The sequence below is a fragment of the Protopterus annectens genome, chromosome 17.part0, assembly GCF_019279795.1.
Source record: "Protopterus annectens isolate FY-2018-M chromosome 17.part0, PAN1.0, whole genome shotgun sequence".
Classification (NCBI taxonomy): Eukaryota; Metazoa; Chordata; order Ceratodontiformes; family Protopteridae; genus Protopterus; species Protopterus annectens.
The window spans coordinates 624,317,582-624,338,171 of NC_056751.1; the positions used below are offsets into that span (position 1 = coordinate 624,317,582).

General features: G+C 36.0%; 1 protein-coding gene across 1 annotated transcript in view; it reads left to right on the forward strand.

The window, feature by feature from the left end:
• Positions 1-20,590, forward strand: part of EPS8L2 (EPS8 like 2) — a 1,747,011-nt gene that overhangs the window by 1,186,795 nt on the left and 539,626 nt on the right. The window contains exon 7 of the mRNA XM_044059131.1: positions 12,309-12,388. Within this exon, the coding sequence (XP_043915066.1) occupies positions 12,309-12,388 (80 nt within the window). The remainder of the gene's footprint in view (positions 1-12,308; positions 12,389-20,590) is intronic.

Below are 20,590 nucleotides of genomic sequence, written 5' to 3' on the forward strand. Positions count from 1 at the left end.
TTATACATTATTATGACAATCATCTCGAGCCAAGGTTTACACCACCTGGTGCTAGCCCTGCCATGGCAGTTAATTCGTACCACTCATTCGCATGCACGCACACACACACTCACCCATACCTCTCAAGTGTACCTCATTATGAGGAACGTACCTCATTTGAGGTCTTAAAAAGTTCATGTTCCTCGAAATTCCTCAAAGTTCCACAAGAAGTATATTCCAATATTTTTCGAAAGTCATCTTCTTTTAGATGAAAGCATAGGTAGGATAGTAGGACCTAGACCTACCTATGCTTTTAAGAATAAGAGTAATTTGAAGCGCATTCTTTGTCACCGTCCTCTAGGTAAGGAATCCTCTGACTCTGTCAGAAACTTAGTAAACACTAAACCTTGTGGAAAATGTAAACAATGCCCATTTGTAGATGAGAGGACTTTATTTATACACCCTGTTACTGGTGTTGAATTTTGTTTTCATACTAATACTAATTGCCAAAGTGAGCATTTAGTTTATTTAGCTAGATGCGTTTCCTGTGAATCTTTCTATATAGGTAAAACCAATAGAAGATTCAGGGAACGCATAAGGGAACATGTTTACCATATACGTAAAGGATGTCCAACAAACGCTTTAGCAAAGCACAACATGGATAGGGGCCCTAACCACACATTTGTCTTCTTAGTGATCCAAAGTTTTAGACAAAGTCCACGTGGAGGTGACATTGAGACATATACAGAAGAGAATGAACTCAGGTGGATCATTAGATGTCAAGCAGACAGAGAACCTGGTCTCAATGATAAGGCTTCCCTTAAACCTGTCCTGAAAAAGAGAAGGCTTAAAGTATCAACTCGAAGCACTCAGTAATTCATTCATCATTTTTTATATCTTTATATTCATATGTAGTTTTTATATATGTAGTTTTTTATATATGTAGTTATTATTTCTTATATGTAATTTGTATGTATATATTTATGTATTTCCATAGGCATAGATTCTATGTAAAAGATTTTAAGTTAGAACAGTAATGAATGAAACAGGTACATGTTTTATTTATATATCTTGATTGAATGACGTTTCAACCTGTTTCACCAATGAAATGCATTTACGCAGTATTTAAAATGTTGTTTCTTCCCTGTCCTGAAAAAGAGAAGGCTTAAAGTATCAACTCGAAGCACTCAGTAATTCATTCATAATTTTTTATATCTTTATATTCATATGTAGTTTTTATATGTGTAGTTTTTTATATATGTAGTTATTATTTCTTATATGTAATTTGTATGTATATATTTATGTATTTCCATAGGCATAGATTCTATGTAAAAGATTTTAAGTTAGAACAGTAATGAATGAAACAGGTACATGTTTTATTTATATATCTTGATTGAATGACGTTTCAACCTGTTTCACCAATGAAATGCATTTACGCAGTATTTAAAATGTTGTTTCTTCCCTTTTTGTGAATGTCTGAAGAAGCCGAAAGGTGAAAGCGCTTACAAATAAATTCTGGATTTTAAAGTTTATTTTGTGTCTCACTGAAGTTGCTGTTTGCTGCCTTCAATATCTACGTTTGCTGCTGTTTGCTGCCTCTAAATATCTACATTTGTGGGACATTTTATCGTATGTTTCTACGCTTGCTGCTGGTAACTGCCTTAATATTTACGATTGTGGAACATTTTATCGCATACTTCTAGGTCCGTAGACCACTTTGCTTGATTCCTGTGGATGTCCGAATTGTTACTGTGGATTATTTAGTTAATTGTATCCACAGGTTTCTTTACCTTCTTGTGTGGTACCTGCTAACTACTCAGAAAGATTACACTAAGTGTGCATGTAGTCTACAGTTTGTGGTAACCTTTATGAATCCCTGTCAATATTTAAACCTGCAAGAATATCAGTAGGAAAACTAAAATTAGGAGGAAGAAGATGTGAGTTATGCTCACTCAGAACAGTGTACACTTAGTGTAGACATTGTAAAATATCAGGGAACACATATATGTTCCACCCCTACTTGTAAGTGTATAAAACTTGATATGTTTAACATTGTTATAAATATTTGTGATTTTTTGTTACTGAGGATTGCTTGTCTGTGACAAATAAAGGTGTGCTGCTTTGGAACACTATGGTTTTTAGAAATGATTGTGACTGAGCTCATCAATGAAGCTTTAAGACCACTAGTTTCTCTGTTTTTTAATTTTGCACAATTAACTATTTTCTTATCGACCAAAATGTGGTCAAGAAATCAACTTTATAGAAAGTTTATTAATGTGTGTGTCTAGGATTTTCAAACCATCATTTGGTGTTGGGAATACTGGTCTTTAAAGACATACATAGAAATTTAAAAATGTTTATATATGGCTACCCAAATCACCCAACACTTCTTTTGACAAATGAAGCTGCAGAGGAAGCTTTTGTGTAATTGCCTTGGGTACATGATGCATTCTCCAGCACTGTAGCATCTCTTAGATGTTAACAAGTTCATGGCAAGTATCCCCCCTCCCCGGAGATGTTTTATAAAGATAGGCCTGACTTTTTTTTACAGTCTTAAATATCTACCAGCTACAGAACTATGAGTATACAATACTTATACAAAATGATTTGCTCTTTTGTGGCTTGACTGTCACAGTAAGTAACTGCAGATAACCTAAGTGCTTGATTCTAATAATATACAGCATCTGTTTGAAGCACCAAGATGTGTAATCTCTTGATTCTACCTGTAATTTTACTGCAGTTTAAAGTTTTAAGTGCCAGAGAATAACTCTCATATATCCTGTATTGCAATGCTAAAGGCAAATATTCTTGAGAAAATGTTTTTCAGGCTTGGCAAATGTTTATAGTAATATAAAAGTGGAAGGCTTTGGTGAAGCAAACATTCAGAAACAAAAATGATTTGAATGTTGTCTGGCTAGCCATATACAGGCTAGGTAATGTTGTGTCATACATACTGTGATAATGTTATAAATCAGAGCAATATATAAAAACCACAACAAATCAGAGAAAGATATAAAATCCACAATGAGCAATATCAAATTCAAAAAGTTCCTTAAAATTATTCTAATACAAAGATATTCTCTTGTAATAACCCTGGTTATTAATAAACTATCTTTAAATACTAGCCTCTCTACATAATTGCTGTACACCCTTTGAACTCTGTTGTTTTGAACAATTTTTCAACCTTAGTTTGAACTCTAACAATATTTACTGTAAAGTAAACAATGTATAAACCTGTGCAAACTGTAAAAATGCTGTACTGTCTCACTGTAATATTCTGCTCTACTACATGCTCTATCTCATAATGCAAAAGCATCCAATTTTTGTAAGTATACTTGTACTGTCTCTGTTTATTACCATAGCTTCCCTAATCTCTAAACATACATGTATAGAGCTCTTGCTATGTTTATTGTTAAGAAAATTATGTATAAACCTCTACAAACTGTAAGCATTCTGTACTGTCTGAATGTAATAATCTGTTCTACTGTATGCTTTATGTCATAGTGCATAAGCATCTATTTTTGTATGTATACATGTACTGTCTATTAATGTAGCTTGTATAATATATATATATATATATATATATATATATATTTCAAAAATATCCCTTATAGGAACGCAGCAAAAGCAGCAAAAGCACAAAATGCTTATCTTGTTTGTAACTGGAATCAAAAGACTAGTAGCGTCATGAAATAAATAAAATAATCTGTTTAATATGACATTACTAAACAATTAATAGACATAAATACGTAAGCGCTTTCACAGAACTCACTGTCCGCTTCTTCAGACGTTATAGTGAAACAGATATTCATTTCATTTATATAGTCCTTCAATTTGATTAATTATCCCAATTAAACTGTATGAAACTTTCATGAATTTAAAGAGATATGTACACGCTTAATCTTATTTATACAACTGTTCCATATTAACTTATAACTATTTTAAAATAAATATATGAAAATCTATGTATATCAATTGATGTCTTACCTATAAATATAATACAACTAAACATAATTATTTATATATAAAAATAAATACCAACTAATTAAGTTAATTAATCAGCATATAAATATGCAAAATTGTTGTCTTACATGTTTATCAAGGCATATATAAAGACATATATAAATTAAAAATACATATATAACATGTAATACAAATATAAAACAGTGTAAATATTAGATAACAATTACATACAGAATAAATGAAAACTCATTTATACCCTCTTGCTTTCAAAATGGGTTTAAGAGATACAACGTCGTTCAATCCTCTGCCCCTATGTGCTGCTAACCTAAAAATCCATTTTAATTCTGCACTTTCTGTTTCGTTAACAATATCCCCATTTCGTATATTTTCCTATTGGATATGGAGTATCTGGAACAAAAAATTGTGGTCAGACCCAGAATTCATAACATGTTTGGCTATTGCATTATATTCTTCTTGCCTTTGTATACTATAGTTGTGATCCCTTATCCGTTCTTTCAAAGATCTATTTGTTTTACCTACATAAAAGTGGAAACAAATAGTACAGTGGGCAACGTATACAACATTTTTTGTGTTGCAGCAACCAGAATTTCTTAACTCCCAAAGATGTCCTGTATCAGGGTGTCTGAAGAATCTGGATTCATCAATGAATTTACATTGGGCACAACTCCCACATTTTCTGGTACCCATTTCCAATGGATGTACCCTGCATTGATTTTGCAAAATCCCATTGGAATAACACAATTGTTGTTTCAAGTTCTTACAATTCTTATATGTATAAATAAATGTATAAATAAATAATTATGTTTAGTTGTATTATATTTATAGGTAAGACATCAATTGATATACATAGATTTTCATATATTTATTTTAAAATAGTTATAAGTTAATATGGAACAGTTGTATAAATAAGATTAAGCGTGTACATATCTCTTTAAATTCACGAAAGTTTCATACAGTTTAATTGGGATAATTAATCAAATTGAAGGACTATATAAATGAAATGAATATCTGTTTCACTATAACGTCTGAAGAAGCGGACAGTGAGTTCCGTGAAAGCGCTTACGTATTTATGTCTATTAATTGTTTAGTAATGTCATATTAAACAGATTATTTTATTTATTTTGTGATGCTACTAGTCTTTTGATTCCAGTTACAAACAAGATAAGCATTTTGTGCTTTTGCTGCGTTCCTATAAGGGATATTTTTGCAAAATTTTTGGGATCTTGCTACGTGGTTGTTTGTTTTACAAAATATCTTAGTAGCTGGTTATGGAAGCAGCAGCAGCCAGTATGGATTCCGTTGACAACGTGGATTTTAGTGTGAATAGCAGACTTCGGGGGCTTCTAACGAATACAACAAATCCGTTGATGAACTCTGAGCTCTTAAAAGAAAAATCAACAGTGACTATGAAAGATGTCAATGCAATCACTATAAGAAATTTAAAACGGGACATTGAAAATAATATCTACAGATTCAAACGCTTCCAATGTCAACGATATCATTTGGAAGCAAGTTTGAATCTAAATGTAATTCCACGAGGACTACGAGTTTTAAACATGCCGACGTATGGAAACCTGTACCCAGAATTGCTAACAAGGTGGCAACAATTAAATCTTAGTACTAGCAAGGCATATATGCAACTTATACTAGATTTTTTTGAACCCTTAGAAATGGAATTGAGAGATGAGATTGTTCAACAGCAAAATGAGCTATTTAGAGTATATGGCGATGGGTCCACCAAAGTTTTCATGCAAGACACTATAGATAAAGTGTTGAGATATGAAAATAAAGTGTTGGAACATAAAAAGAAAAAACTACAAAGAGATTTAGAAGATTTTAGCAAACAGAATGTGTTTACGTGGTCCAGGTTTTCGGATCCAGAAGGCGGAACACTGAATGGTAATCAACAGCAGCGGAAGAGAGAAATACGTCAGCACGTACACAAAAATGCAAAGGAGCTGGTTGGTGATGTAACTTTGAATCAGGAACAGGTTATTTTGCCTGAGGTGTTTGGAGAGGAAACAGGCATCTCACAACGAGAGAATAATAACGTACAAAATGAAACAGTTGAATTGATGGCAACTTCGTTGAATAACGTAGACTCCAACAAAAACAGTAACTATTAATTTAGCAGTACATGCTGAAAGCGAAAAGGCTTTACGGCCCTCTACGGATGTAAGAAGAAAAACCCAATTAGAAGGAGTATACAAACTAGATTCTTCAGCTTTTCCACTGCCAATACGACCGACGAGAAGAAAATCATCGGAAATGGAGGCGCAGCGTGGACAGAAATGCAAGAAAGCACCACCACAAATACAGATGCGCACTTTGAAGAAAATGTGGACACAATGAGTATTATATGGAATATTTCACAACATGCACTTTCTCCCACAGAAATAAACCTTTTGAACAAAGGCTTGGGTTTTATACCAACTAATTACACAGACATCAGTGAAGCAGTCCTATCTGTACGTATGTTTGCTCGGGACTTATCCTTGAAGCTAAGTATAAATCCTAATGGTAATGCTATTAATATAAATGTCGCTTATAAAAATAAGAGTATTTTCACTCCACAATTACCAGCTAATGTGGAAATATTTTTGAAGGTATTTGAAAATAATGTTTATGCTGACTCTGAATTTGGTAGACATAACATAAAACATAATTTAAGTAAAGATGAGGTGATAGCTTTGAAAAGTTTACAAAATAACAATAACATCGTTATAAAACCATCAGATAAAGGAGGCCCAATTGTAATTATGGATGCAATATATTACTATGATACAATGCTAGAAATGTTGAACAGTAATGCTTATGAACCAATTGTTAGTGAAGATGTGCATGAAATTATTCAAAGTGTTTATTCTTCCTTATTGGAATGTAAAAATATGGGCATTATGACAAATGATTTGTTTAAATATTTTCTAGTAGAATACCCTATAACACTTAGATTACATGGCCTGCCTAAAGTGCACAAACATCCAACTAAGCCCAAGTTTAGACCTATTGTGGCTGGTGCTGGATGGATTACAGAGCCACTATCAATATATTTGGATAAGGAGTTGAAAAACATTTTGAGTAGATATACTTATGTGTTGAAGGATACCGAACATTTTTTAAGAGATCTATTTGAGTTTACACAAAGCCTTGACAATATAGAAAATTTAACATTTATTACTATGGATGTTGAGGCTTTGTTTACTAGCATTCCTAATGAAAAGGGCATAAGTAATTTGCATAGCCTGTTAACTGACAAAAATGGGATAGAGATCCCAAAAGCTGACTTTTTTGTTTATTAGAACTCATCTTAGAGAACAATATATTCTTGTTTCAAAACAATCATTACAAACAGAAGAAGGGAGTGGCCATGGGCACTAGTTGTGCCAATACCTACGCTAACCTCATTATGGTTGCGTGGGAACAGGAACATCTGATAGGCCACCCCAATGTCTTGTTCTATAGGCGTTTTGTAGACAACCTTTTTCTTATTTGTAAGGGTGATGAAAAAGAAAGGATGAGTTTATTTGAACATGTTAATTATACTGGTGATTTTTTGAGATTTACAATGGAATACTCAAAAACCAGTATTAATTATCTAGATGTTACAGTTTATGTTGAAGAGAGTACTATAAAAACAAAAATATATAGGAAGCCATGTTATTGTTCGGCCTTTCTACACAGAGACAGCATGCACAATCCTGCACTATTTAACAACATTGTGAAGGGATAAGCAATACGGCTGTCTAGATTGTGCTGTGATGAACAAACATTGTTGACTGAAATGAATCAGTTGAGTTTTAGCTAGAGGTTATAAAGGAGATGACATTAACAGAATTTGTATGTATACAAAAGAACTTAGAAAAAGTACAGCTAAACCTTTCTATTCAGCAAAGACTTTTTGTCAGAAAAATAAAAAGACAGGCAATAGTAGACTATCTATAGTCTTGCCCTATAGTAATAATACAGATAGGGTTAAAAAAGCCATAGGGGACAATTGGCATATTTTACTGGTTGATGAAAGTACTAATGTATTAGTAGGAGACTATCCTTCTTATACATATAAGAATTGTAAGAACTTGAAACAATTGTGTTATTCCAATGGGACTTTGCAAAATCAATGCAGGGTACATCCATTGGAAATCGGTACCAGAAAATGTGGGAGTTGTGCCTAATGTAAATTCATTGATGAATCCAGATTCTTCAGACACCCTGATACAGGACATCTTTGGGAGTTAAGAAATTCTGGTTGTTGCAACACAAAAAATGTTGTATACGTTGCCCACTGTACTATTTGTTTCCACTTTTATGTAGGTAAAACAAATAGATCTTTGAAAGAACGGATAAGGGATCTTAACTATAGTATACAAAGGCAAGAAGAATATAATGCAATAGCCAAACATGTTAAGAATTCTGGGTCTGACCACAATTTTTTGTTCCAGATACTCCATATCCAATATGAAAATATACGAAATGAGGATATTGTTAACGAAACAGAAAGTGCAGAATTAAAATGGATTTTTAGGTTAGCAGCACATAGGGGCAGAGGATTGAACGACGTTGTATCTCTTAAACCCATTTTGAAAGCAAGAGGGTATAAATGAGTTTTCATTTATTCTGTATGTAATTGCTATTTAATATTTACACTGTTTTATATTTGTATTACATGTTATATATGTATTTTTAATTTATATATGTCTTTATATATGCCTTGGTAAACATGTAAGACAACAATTTTGCATATTTATATGCTGATTAATTAACTTAATTAGTTGGTATTTATTTTTATATATAAATAATTATGTTTAGTTGTATTATATTTATAGGTAAGACATCAGTTGATATACATAGATTTTCATATATTTATTTTAAAATAGTTATAAGTTAATATGGAACAGTTGTATAAATAAGATTAAGCGTGTACATATCTCTTTAAATTCACGAAAGTTTCATACAGTTTAATTGGGATAATTAATCAAATTGAAGGACTATATAAATGAAATGAAAATCTGTTTCACTATAACGTCTGAAGAAGCGGACAGTGAGTTCCGTGAAAGCGCTTACGTATTTCTGTCTATTAATTGTTTAGTAATGTCATATTAAACAGATTATTTTATTTATTTCGTGACGCTACTAGTCTTTTGATTCCAGTTACAAACAAGATAAGCATTTCATTCTTTTGCTGCTTTTGCTGCATTCCTATAAGGGATATTTTTGAAAAAAGTTTTGGGATCTTGCTACCTGGTTGTTTGTTTTACAAAATATATATATAAATATATATATATATTTATATATATAAATATATATATATATATATATATATATATATATATATATATATATATATATATATATATATATATATATATATATATATATATATATATATATATATATATATATATATATATATATATATATATATACATATATATATCTGTATATATAAATATATATATATTCATGTGGAGCTTTTCTTCCCTGGCCTCCACTGAAAAAGGACAGCCTCTCCAGTCAGACTTTCAGACTTTCCTGGTAAACAAATGTAAAATAAAAATAAATAAAAAATAAATGTCCCTCCTCTGGGCCAGTGATCAAGGAGCCTCGGTCCTTACCACTGACACCAGTGAGGAATTTTCACTGTGAAAAAAATAGACACACGGTATTTTCAGATGCAACTCTCTGCACCAAGTACAATTTCTCTTAAGAGCACACAGGGAATGCACACTGCTGTCCTGGGGCTGGACTTTCTCTCCAGGCCCCAAGTAAGACTCCCCACTGACCACTATAGAGCTGAGTCCTTAGCCAGGTGTTCCAAGCCCAATCCTCCACTACCCTCCATGTGGTCACTGCTCTCAGTATCCCTGTTCAAAGTAGCTGTCACACACTCCTTGAGATTTGATTTTCACACACACACACCTGGTAAAGGCTGACACAGCTTACCCGCTATGCCACTTCCACCCAGACTATAAAGTATATTCACTGCTACCAGAACACCTGAAGCCAGCTGCTTTAAGGCTCTTACAAAGGTGCACAATTAAGCCGCGGTGGTGCAGTGGTTAGTGTTGTCGCCTCACAGCAAGAGGTTCCCCGGTTCGATACTCAGCTAGAGCACCTTCTGTGTGGAGTCTGTATGTCCTCCACACAGTTGAGTGAACTTTAAAGACATGCAGGTAGGTGCGTGAGTGGTTGTGCCTTCTTTGAAGGTTGGGCACTGGGCTGGCAACTCGACACCCTAAAAATTCACTGCTAATCATTAGCAGACCGGAGTACTGCTGTGGCGACCCCTAACCGGGAAAAGCTGAAAGACTTTTTACAAAGGCGCACAATTACACTTAGTAAAATTAATATTTATAGAAATGGTAGTATTTAACCAAGCAGCAAGACTTTCAGTAATGCGGAGCCACAGTGCCACTAAATAAATGCAAGTACTCTCAAAGGTTAAGTGTTTTCTAAAAGACCAGGCATAGTGAAAGGTTTAGCTATATTTAATAATAAATAAAAATATGAAAATACTGGATATCTGTTTACAATATACAACAGAGTTTCAATCACAGGAAATATAAAAACAACACAGATGGTAAGACTCAGACAGATACAGAAAAAAACTACATTTAGCTAATCTCACTATATTTTTCTAAGTAACTGAAGAATTACTGTTCCTTAGTTACTTATTAAAGCAAGGCAAGATGAGGGCGGATGAGTGTCTTGCCAGGTCCAAAAATAGAGTGCACACCTCACATCTCTCACTAGTATTTAAATACAGTTTCATTGCTGGCTGCAGAATGACATATCTGGTCATCTGACTGTCATTACCACACTACCCCCTCACTAGAAACTGAGCCGGGATCTGGCACTGATGTGTTACAATACACACACATAGTACTTTAGGCAAGGTTTATTAGAGCATCTGAGAAGAGTAAAACAATTCCAACACTTCCCCCCATTCTTGCAGAAACTAACAAGCTCTTCTCTGGTACCTCAGGGTAGCAATCAGTTTACCACTAAGGACAAAAGAGAAGGACCCCAGTCCAGGCTTTTCACAGACATTGCATCTCTGGCTACATTCAGAATTGTGAGATAAAATCATTATGACCTAAACCAAGTAATTTAATTTTAGGCTGTTTTTCATAAAGTTGGTTGGGCTGAGCTTAACCCATTCCCTTCCAGTATTCTCCATTAAAATATACTGTATACATTTCATCAGTTACAACAGTACACGCTGACATTCATGTATATTTCTTTTCTGTCCAGCAGGACCCACTGTTGATACATTTTTAACACAAGCATCTGTACAAATCAGTTTGATATTCAAAATATGTAATTCTTTAAAAAACTTCAGCTAGCTAGGCTGGCATATGTTCCACATGCCCTGCCCTACTCCCCTCTGGCACAGCTGGCACTACCTCAGATCATCACAGATAGCATAAAGTGACATCTTTTAATTTGTTATTGTCTCTTGCATCTGTATCTAATTTTCTTGTATTTTCTAATGTTATATGTTGTGTTTTTGATATAGTGCATCTTTTAGGTTCCAGGGCTAAAATGTGATATGGCAGTGAGAATCACTAAAAAGTGTGATCACAAATTGTGATCCATCACATAAAAATCAAATCTCAAAACTCATTCTACAGCTTTATAAACATGTTTATAGGGGAGCTTTGCTTGCAATCCCAGATGTATGGTTTCTGCCTGCCACATCCCTGTTAGTTATATATACTAACTCCAGGACTGCTGCAACTCAGAGCAAAATTAATTCTCTGATATACAGCAGTTTCAATTGTATTGTACATATCACAGCAATCACACTTTTGTGATCATGCCTTAAGAGTATTAGATTTCTACCTGGGTTCTATCTTTTTTATAGCTAAGTCACATCTGAATGTGGTCCAGTCCACCTACCTGAAAAATGAAACTAAAATAAAGACATAAATTATAACATATTTCCAGACTGTGTAATATGTTCAGTAACCTTGTATGTAATGTTGTCAATGTCAGTTGCTAAGTTTGGCCAAGTCTACTGCCTGTTACAAGCCTATTAGTCTGATCAGTCATGCACCTAGTGAATTAATCTGACCTGCTATTCATACAGTAATCCATGAAGCCTTCCTACATATTCTGTATGTTTTTTTTTTTCTTACCTGGACTCTCTGTAAATTTAGAAACACTGAACTCTATATTCATTTTGTGTACCTTTTCTGTAGATGGCCCATCATAAATAACTGTTCAGAGCATTTACCATGTAAGTCAGTGTGTGTGTTTTTGGTTGAGTTTAATGAGATTTTCCAGCTTAATTTGATGTTGACTTACAGCATCTCACTATGTACTTATCTTTAATCTTATTCCAGGCTGAGATGGTCCATGAAGACATTGATAGTGCCGTTGGAGATAACAAATATGGGAAGAAGATGCGTCCACAGACATTAAAGTAAGTCCCTGTCTTTCTGAAATAACGCTGTACTCGTATATAAAACAAGGTTTGTGACCTGGAGTCTTACAGGGAAGGCATAATGCTTTGCTTGTATTACTTTCAACAACATTGGCTTTCCCGTTTGTGGGATGGATTGTGCCTGTTTTAGAGCTTATTATGAAACACATCAGATGATATATTTCATAACAAATATGGGAAGAAGATGCGTCCACAGACATTAAAGTAAGTCCCTGTCTTTCTGAAATAACGCTGTACTCGTATATAAAACAAGGTTTGTGACCTGGAGTCTTACAGGGAAGGCATAATGCTTTGCTTGTATTACTTTCAACAACATTGGCTTTCCCGTTTGTGGGATGGATTGTGCCTGTTTTAGAGCTTATTATGAAACACATCAGATGATATATTGCAATATGATATCCTCTTTCAGTGCTTTAGTTATCAGTGCATATTCTGTATATCCTCCATTAGTAAAGAATATCAATGGGCTGGGGTTTTCAAAGATGGCATACATGCCATTTGTCTGGTACTACCTATGTTGTGCATTTCATAGTTTAAAAATTAAGTTTACCTGTAGTGATGGATGTTGTTTACCCTGTCACATATGGTAGTAAACCTGCATAGCAGAATTATGTATGACTGTTATCCCATGTGTTCATTTATAGCTTTATCACTAATAGCAGTTGCCCTTTTACATTTCTCTCTTGATTTTCTCATGTAACTTATTACTATTTTCTCTGAATGGTGTTCAAGCCTGCAATAAATAGAAACAGTGACTGGCTGACTGATGAAGACAGAGCAACTGTGCATTCAGTACATGAAAAGGCAGTTGCACTTTTGTATAGGTATGAGTGGTGTGATCTACCCGTATAAGTAACACTATAGACTCATACATAGCACAGACAAAAAAGTAGTCTTAATGTATCACTGCAGTTGTCACCTGCAACAAAGTGCTCTGGTGAACAATGAGGAAGTTTATAAAATTTGACTGAATGTAAACAGAAACGGAATGAACATTTACCTTTTTTTTAAATAAGGCAGAGTATAATGATTGGTCAAGTTTCAGGCCCAGAGACAGACACCTGATCCTTACTGTGCAATGTAATTGAGCAGAAAAATGAAAGGAAAAAGATACGTTTTGACTCAGAGAAGTTCCTACTGAGGCTGCAGAAATAATACGTCACTGTATGTTGAGCAAGCACATGGTGCATTGTTCTAGTGAGGTCAGATCCTTTGAAGTAAACATCAGGCTGGAAAACCCAGCTAAACCAGTAAATTAGGAATTATTTTAAGGCAATTCCAGGTATACACTGGAAAAGCTGAGCAGAATACAGAGGTTGGACTGGCACACCGAGTTGTGGTTGACTTAACTAGGGTACTGATTGGCAAGAAGCATCACATTTACTTTGATAACTTCTTTACCTCTGTCCCGCTGGCACAGCAGGTGCTGCAAGATGGTCTATACTGCTGTGGAACCATGCGCACCAATTTGTCAGGATGGCCTCTAACATTCAACAGACAGGCCATTGGAAAAGCGCCTCAAGAGTACTACAAGCAGTTGCAGAGTGGACCACTGCTGGCTACTGAATGGAAGGATAGCAACCCAGTATTCCTCCCGTCAACTAACAGTAACCCAACCTTGTCAGCATATACAGGAGAAAGCGTGAAGGAACGAAGACATTGGTGCCATGTCCACCAGTTGTAAACATGTATAACACTTACATGAATGGGGTGGACCGAGCAGATCAGCTCAGGACACAGTATCCCACTGCCAGAAAGGCCCGCAAATGGGGCTGTACTTGTTCTGGTTTTTATGGGATGTGGCTATAGTAAATGCTTTCATTATATTTTGTGAAAGCAACAGCCACCAGCAACTGTCATGCTCTGGACGTTCTATTCCAGCTACACAGTTACAGTTTCAAAGGAACTTAGACTTGCACCTCCTTGCCAGTTACAAGAAGAGGAAAAGATGCACTGAGATTACTGTCCCAGAGCCCATGAGCCATTTTGAGCATGCCTCACGCTTTCCAGTGAAATGGCAGAAATCAAGATGCAAAAATTGCACCAGCAAGGGTAAACATGCTGAGACATCATGGGGATGCCTGACTTGCAAGATCAACCTGTGTGTTGAATGCTTCAGCGAGTACCATGGCCATAAAGATGTTGTGCACTGACGACAGCAGGGAAGGCACATAGTGTGATGTACAAGAGAAATTGAGGTGTGTATTCCTATGGCACTGGTGAACTTGGAGACTCTTCAGCTCAGCGCTGAATGCTGTGTTCATCAGTGGGTGGTGCACCTAGACATCATGACTGTTAGGATCATCCTGGATGGCAGTAGGAAACTTGGAGACTCTTCAGCTCAGTCCCACTGGGCTGCTCTCCAGGATATGCATGGTTTCACAGGTATCACTATGATGCCTTCAGGCCCCCCCAAAAGGCCACCTACAAAAAGAAAGAGTCTAGGTACGTCTTTTCCTTTGCAGTGTGCCTTTTCACTCTCCCTCCACTCTGGTACAGTACATGTATGTAGGTCACGGCAGCAAATAGTACATTACTTCTGTCCTTTATCCCTTGCTGAATGGATACATGTAAAGAGAAAAGGCAACCAGCACAGGTATGGGACACTTCAGACACCCACCAGCTGAAGCCCCATGCCTGTCCTTGGCATATTTCTTTTGCATATTCCCTGGCACTATTCTCTTGCACCATAGCCAAATTATAGAACTCCCTCCCACCCACAATTACCTCCATACCATCATGCACCCACTTCAAAACTTTACTAAAAGCACACCTAAAAACATGCTGGCTATGCCCTTGCAACTCCCACTCTAATATCACCCACCCCATCCAACCACTACCTTTCTTTTCCACTCCACTAACTACCTTGATTGTAGCAAGCTCAGATGCTCATAAGCCTAGTACTTATTATACAGCAGGGACTTCTTATTGTAACATTTGTTAATGTCTGTTATGTACTTCACAGATAAAGATTCTAGTTGTCTACTGATGTACTATGTTCTTCATCTGTAAATATGTTGTAAGTAATTCCTATGTAAACTGTTAATCGCTATGTAATCCAGTGTAACTACTGTCTGTTTATTTTAACTGTGGAGCTTTTCTCACCGGGCCTCCGCTAAAAATGGACCTACGTCCAATCAGACACTCCCGGTCAACAAATATAAATAAATAAATAAATAAATAAATAAATAATTAGTGGAGTGGTGGTCCTTACCCTGCTTTTTCTCTTTACTTGTGCCCTTCCTGTGCCCCCTTGTCAATCACTCTGTGTAATTTGATGTATTCAGGGCTGGTAAGTATATACCTCTGCAGCATCACTCATTGTGTGTCATTTGGTGTTGTCAATGGTGTTAGGTATGTACCTTTGCATTGTCATCACCAGTTATGTACCTTATCAAAAGAATAATGTCAATGTGGATAGGAGTGAAGATTTGGATGAGCTAACCAGGTAATTCTATTGATATACACATATGTGTAGTCTTCCAATACATCTCTCAAACATCAGTAGTAACCTGTTTGCATTTCTTTCCTGTGTAGGTGTGCCCACCTTGTGACAGTGACATGGCTTCATGAGCAGGAGAACAACAACTGAGAGTGTGGGTGTGTGGCCATTCATACATTCACTGGGCTGCCAGCCATGCCTCCAGAAGTGAAAACCACTACAACTTGAGCTTCCCCACATCTAGCGTGAAGGTATACTGGGTTGCAAGAAGAGGTATGCATTGGAGTGGACTCCTGCAGTTGTTGGAAGAGAAGTGTTCAATCTATCCTGAGCCTGACATTCTTGTGCTGCACATTGGAGGGAATGATATCATCACTCATGCAGTCGGAAGGCTACAGTTTGAAATCAGAACAATTTTTGAACACCTGCAGTCATGGTGGCCACATTGTCATTTTGTGTGGTCTGACATAATTCCTCGCCAGATATGGAAAACAGCAAACAGTCAACGGGCACTGCACCAGGCCAGACATTTACAGAATGGGTTCATGTATGAATGCACAGGGTCAGTGGATCAACAATCTGCCATGACAGCATCGCCACAGAAGATGTTCACATTTTCAGAAGCGATGGCATTCACCTAACTGAGGATGGCATTGCGTTGTTCTTGACTGACCTCCACAATGGCGTGAGGAGAGCTATGCACAATATATTGGTAACATGCAGCTAGTGAGAATGAATGGACAACAGCCATGACCAAGTAGGACCAGTATGGTAAGAAACTCTATTGTTATATTTTATGAATGCCATTTCACTACTGATGACACAGGAAAAGAACTGTTAGGGAACTTGTACACATGCTGAGTAACACTTCATTTTCAGATTGTCAAAGAACCATCTGTATGCTGTGCGCAGGTACAGATAACCGTTTGATTATGAATTGTGTTATGTAAATTATATTTTTCTTAGTTTGGCAAATAACTGTGGTAGGGAGATGGTGAACATGCTGAGTAAGAACAACTGTTTGAGGAGAGTACCACGTACAAGAGAATATGTCAATAACCATCCTGCACACATATCACAGTTTGGTTCCAGTTATGGTTATGAGAGTTATCATTTCTTTTCTTATTGTGCTAAATAACTTTGTCAGGGAACATGTAATCAGAGTAAGTACTAACTCATTTTGAAGGCAGCATTGTTTGTTACAGGATGGAAAAGAACTGTCTGTATGCTGGACAGATGTACAGATATCACATTATGTTTAGGACTTTGATTATGAGAATTATGATATTGTTTCATATTTGGTGAGTAACTTTGTCGGGGAACATGTCACCATGCTAAGTAGTAGCTCATTTTGAAGGCAGTGTTAATACTTGCAAGATATAAAAAGAACTGTATCTGTATGCCGTACACATGTCCAGATATCACAGTTTGTTTGGGACCATGGTTTTGAGAATTATGACATTTTTTCATATTTTGCGTTATCAGGGAACATGTCATGAGGGTAAGTAATACCTCATTTTGAAGGCAGTATTAGTAGTTGCAGGATGAGAAAAGAACTGTGTCTGTATGCAGGACAACTGTACAGATATATTTTGTTTAAGGCTTCGGTTATGGAAATTGATTTTTTCATATTTTGGTAAATAAGTTTGCTAGGGAGCATGTAACTGTGCCAAGTGATATCTCATTTTGAAGACAGTGTTACTCCTTACAACATGATAAAATAACTGTGTCTGTATGCTGTACATATATACAGATATCAAAGTTTGATTAGGAATAAGGTTATGAAAATTTTGAATTCATTCATAGTTTGGTAAATAACCTTGCAAGGGAGCATGCAATGTGCTAAGCAATATCTCATTTTGAAGACAGTATCAATAGTTACAACATGGTAATATCTGTATGCTGTACACATGTACGTATATCAAAGTTTGTTTAGGAATAAGGTTATGAAAATTATGAATTTTTTCATATTTTGGTAAATAAATTTGCAAGGGAGCATGCCAGTGTGTTAAGTAATACCTTATTTTGAAGACAGTATTAATAGTTACAACATGGTAAAATAACTTTATCTGCATGCTGTACACATATACATATATCATCATTTGTTTAGGAATAGTTTATGGAAATTATGATTTTTTACATATTTTGGTAAATAACTTTGCAAGGGAGCATGTCAATGTCCCAAGTAATACCTCATTTTGAAGACAGTATTACTCCTTACAATATGGTAAAAGAACTGTGTCTGTATGCTGTACACATGCACAGATATCACAGTTTGTTTATTCTTGTAGGATTATGAAAGTTATACATTTGCAATATTTCTCATTATTATGCCCATATCTTTGCAAGGGAGCATGGTGACGATACAAATGAGGCATTGTTTTGAAGCTGACATTGAGCCACACAATATCTAGTATCTGTCTGTTACAGGTGATGAGATATTATGATTTGTTCATTTATCAGTTATGAGAAATATTATATTAATCATATTTCTGTGAATATTTCTGTTACAAAGCATCATACAGTAATGGTTAAGGTATCATTTTAAAGCTGACATGCATAAAAACAAATTAATTACAAATTGTATGGGTCTACATGGTACATTCACCAAAATATTGTGATTTGTTGTACCAAAAAGGTATAAAATATGCACAATATCAGCATTCCCTAGCAAATATTTAATAATGACATACATATGCACTATCAGCATTTACAATGTTGGAAAGGTCAGTGTCTGCTGAATAACTTTTGTTGTTATATTTTTAGTCTAGCTGTTATGGTTAAAGAGTTATGAACATTTGTTTTCTGTGTGGTATTAAAAACAGATTATCTGAAAATGAGTTCAGGCTGCACTGGAAGTAAGCAGGCAGCCTTTTCTGAGCTTCTCCGGACTGAATGAGTTAAGTGACAGTTCATTAAAATTCAAGGCTCCCCCTAAACCCGAGACCACATATACCTATGCAGAATTATTCATGGAGACCCTATACAAACATGTGAATGGCTGCATTGAGGCTTATATACCTACCACAAATAAGACAAAACAAACACTAAAAATAAACCCCACTGGTGGAATCCTTACCCCAACAGGGTATGCAATAAGAGGAGAAAACTTATGGTCAAAATCAGGAGGAGCAAATTCCTTAGTGGCAAGAGTTCTCTTGTACAAATAAACAAACAATGAAGAGGTCTATTTAAGTTCAACAAGGCTAACTCTGAGGTCAGAATAGCCTTGCAGGCTAAGGAGAATCACAAGGTCTTCTTCAGCTATGTCCAGAACCTTAACGTTAACACACAGCAGTGTGCTGAACTGGTGGTGAACAGTACCATCTTCACTGATCAGTGACACAGCAAATCTACTAGCTGATAAATTCAGCTCAAACTTCATCTCCCACTCCCCCTCCTCAGATCCACCAGGTGAAATCCCCTCCAAAATACTACCCCCATCTATTAGTGGGGACCAGGTGCTGGCAGTACATGCTAAAGCCAAGAACACCACATCCATGGTCCCTGACAGCATCTCTGGTTACATCCTGAACAGCCTAAAACACAACCTGTCAGGACCACTTGAGGCACTCTTCAACTACACTATTCTCCATGCTGGGATTACTGACAAATTCTCCTAACTCAACTTTGACCCATTTGTAGTTCACTGTATAGGTGACTAGCTGTTCAACAGAACTCATACCATTAAGGTTAGAGGTGTTTGCTCTAGACAGAAAACCATCACCAAGGTTGTCTCACAGAGCTCCATCCTCTGGACCCCTGCTCTTTGGTTATACTTCACAGACATAAAAACTGACATCAGTGGACTGTGGCTAATCAAGTTTGCTGAAGATTGTAAACTGGGGTCAGTTTTCAAATCCATTCTGATACTCAAATTCTCCAGCAAGGCCTAAAATGAACAAATGTCTGGTGTGTTAATCATAGGCTTAACCTTAATGTAAAGGTAATGCAGTGCAGTTTCTTTTGGTAAATCTAGAATGATTTCCTCTTACCATTTAAATAATGTTCCACTTAAATCTGAGACATTCATTAGAGACATGGGTACCCTTGTTGACAACAGACTGTCCTTTGACAACCATGTCTCTGTGGTGGTTAGAAAATTATTTTCCTTGCATAACTTATTCTTCATGGTATCTCCCCAAGATACAAAGAAATTAAGTCCAACTTTATTACTCCTTTTTAGGCCCATCACTGACTGTAGTGCCCCCTTTGGATATACATCATAAAGTACCTAAGACAACTTAAGAGACCTCAAAGTTTCATCTAAGAATACATTTCCAGTCCCAGTACTCTTAGCTGCTGTAATTGATTGAAAGCCATGTCCCTGTAATCATTGTCATATAGACTCCAAATCAATGATCTGTGCGTAGCCTTCTGTGTTGTAAATGACCCAGCACTATTTGAACTCCTTCAGCTAAGTAGAGCCAGTGCTAAAGCAAACACCCCCTATAGAAACCTAAACCTCTGCTGCAAGATCTGCATTATGAGCTACCACAACAGGTACCTAAGTCAACATGTTCCTCATTTGTGGAATAGGCTGGCCTTACACATCAAGCAAAGTACTTCTCTAGCAACCTTTAAACCAGGTTTGGGTGACTGGATGTGTGGTCAAAAAATTTGATCTGGGATATGTGAGGAAAATCTTAATGGGATACATTTTAGTCCCCCATCAGTATTAAGTTTGCATGATATTATGGAGTTTCTCAGTGGTCTTCTTTCTGGAAAGATTACTGAGG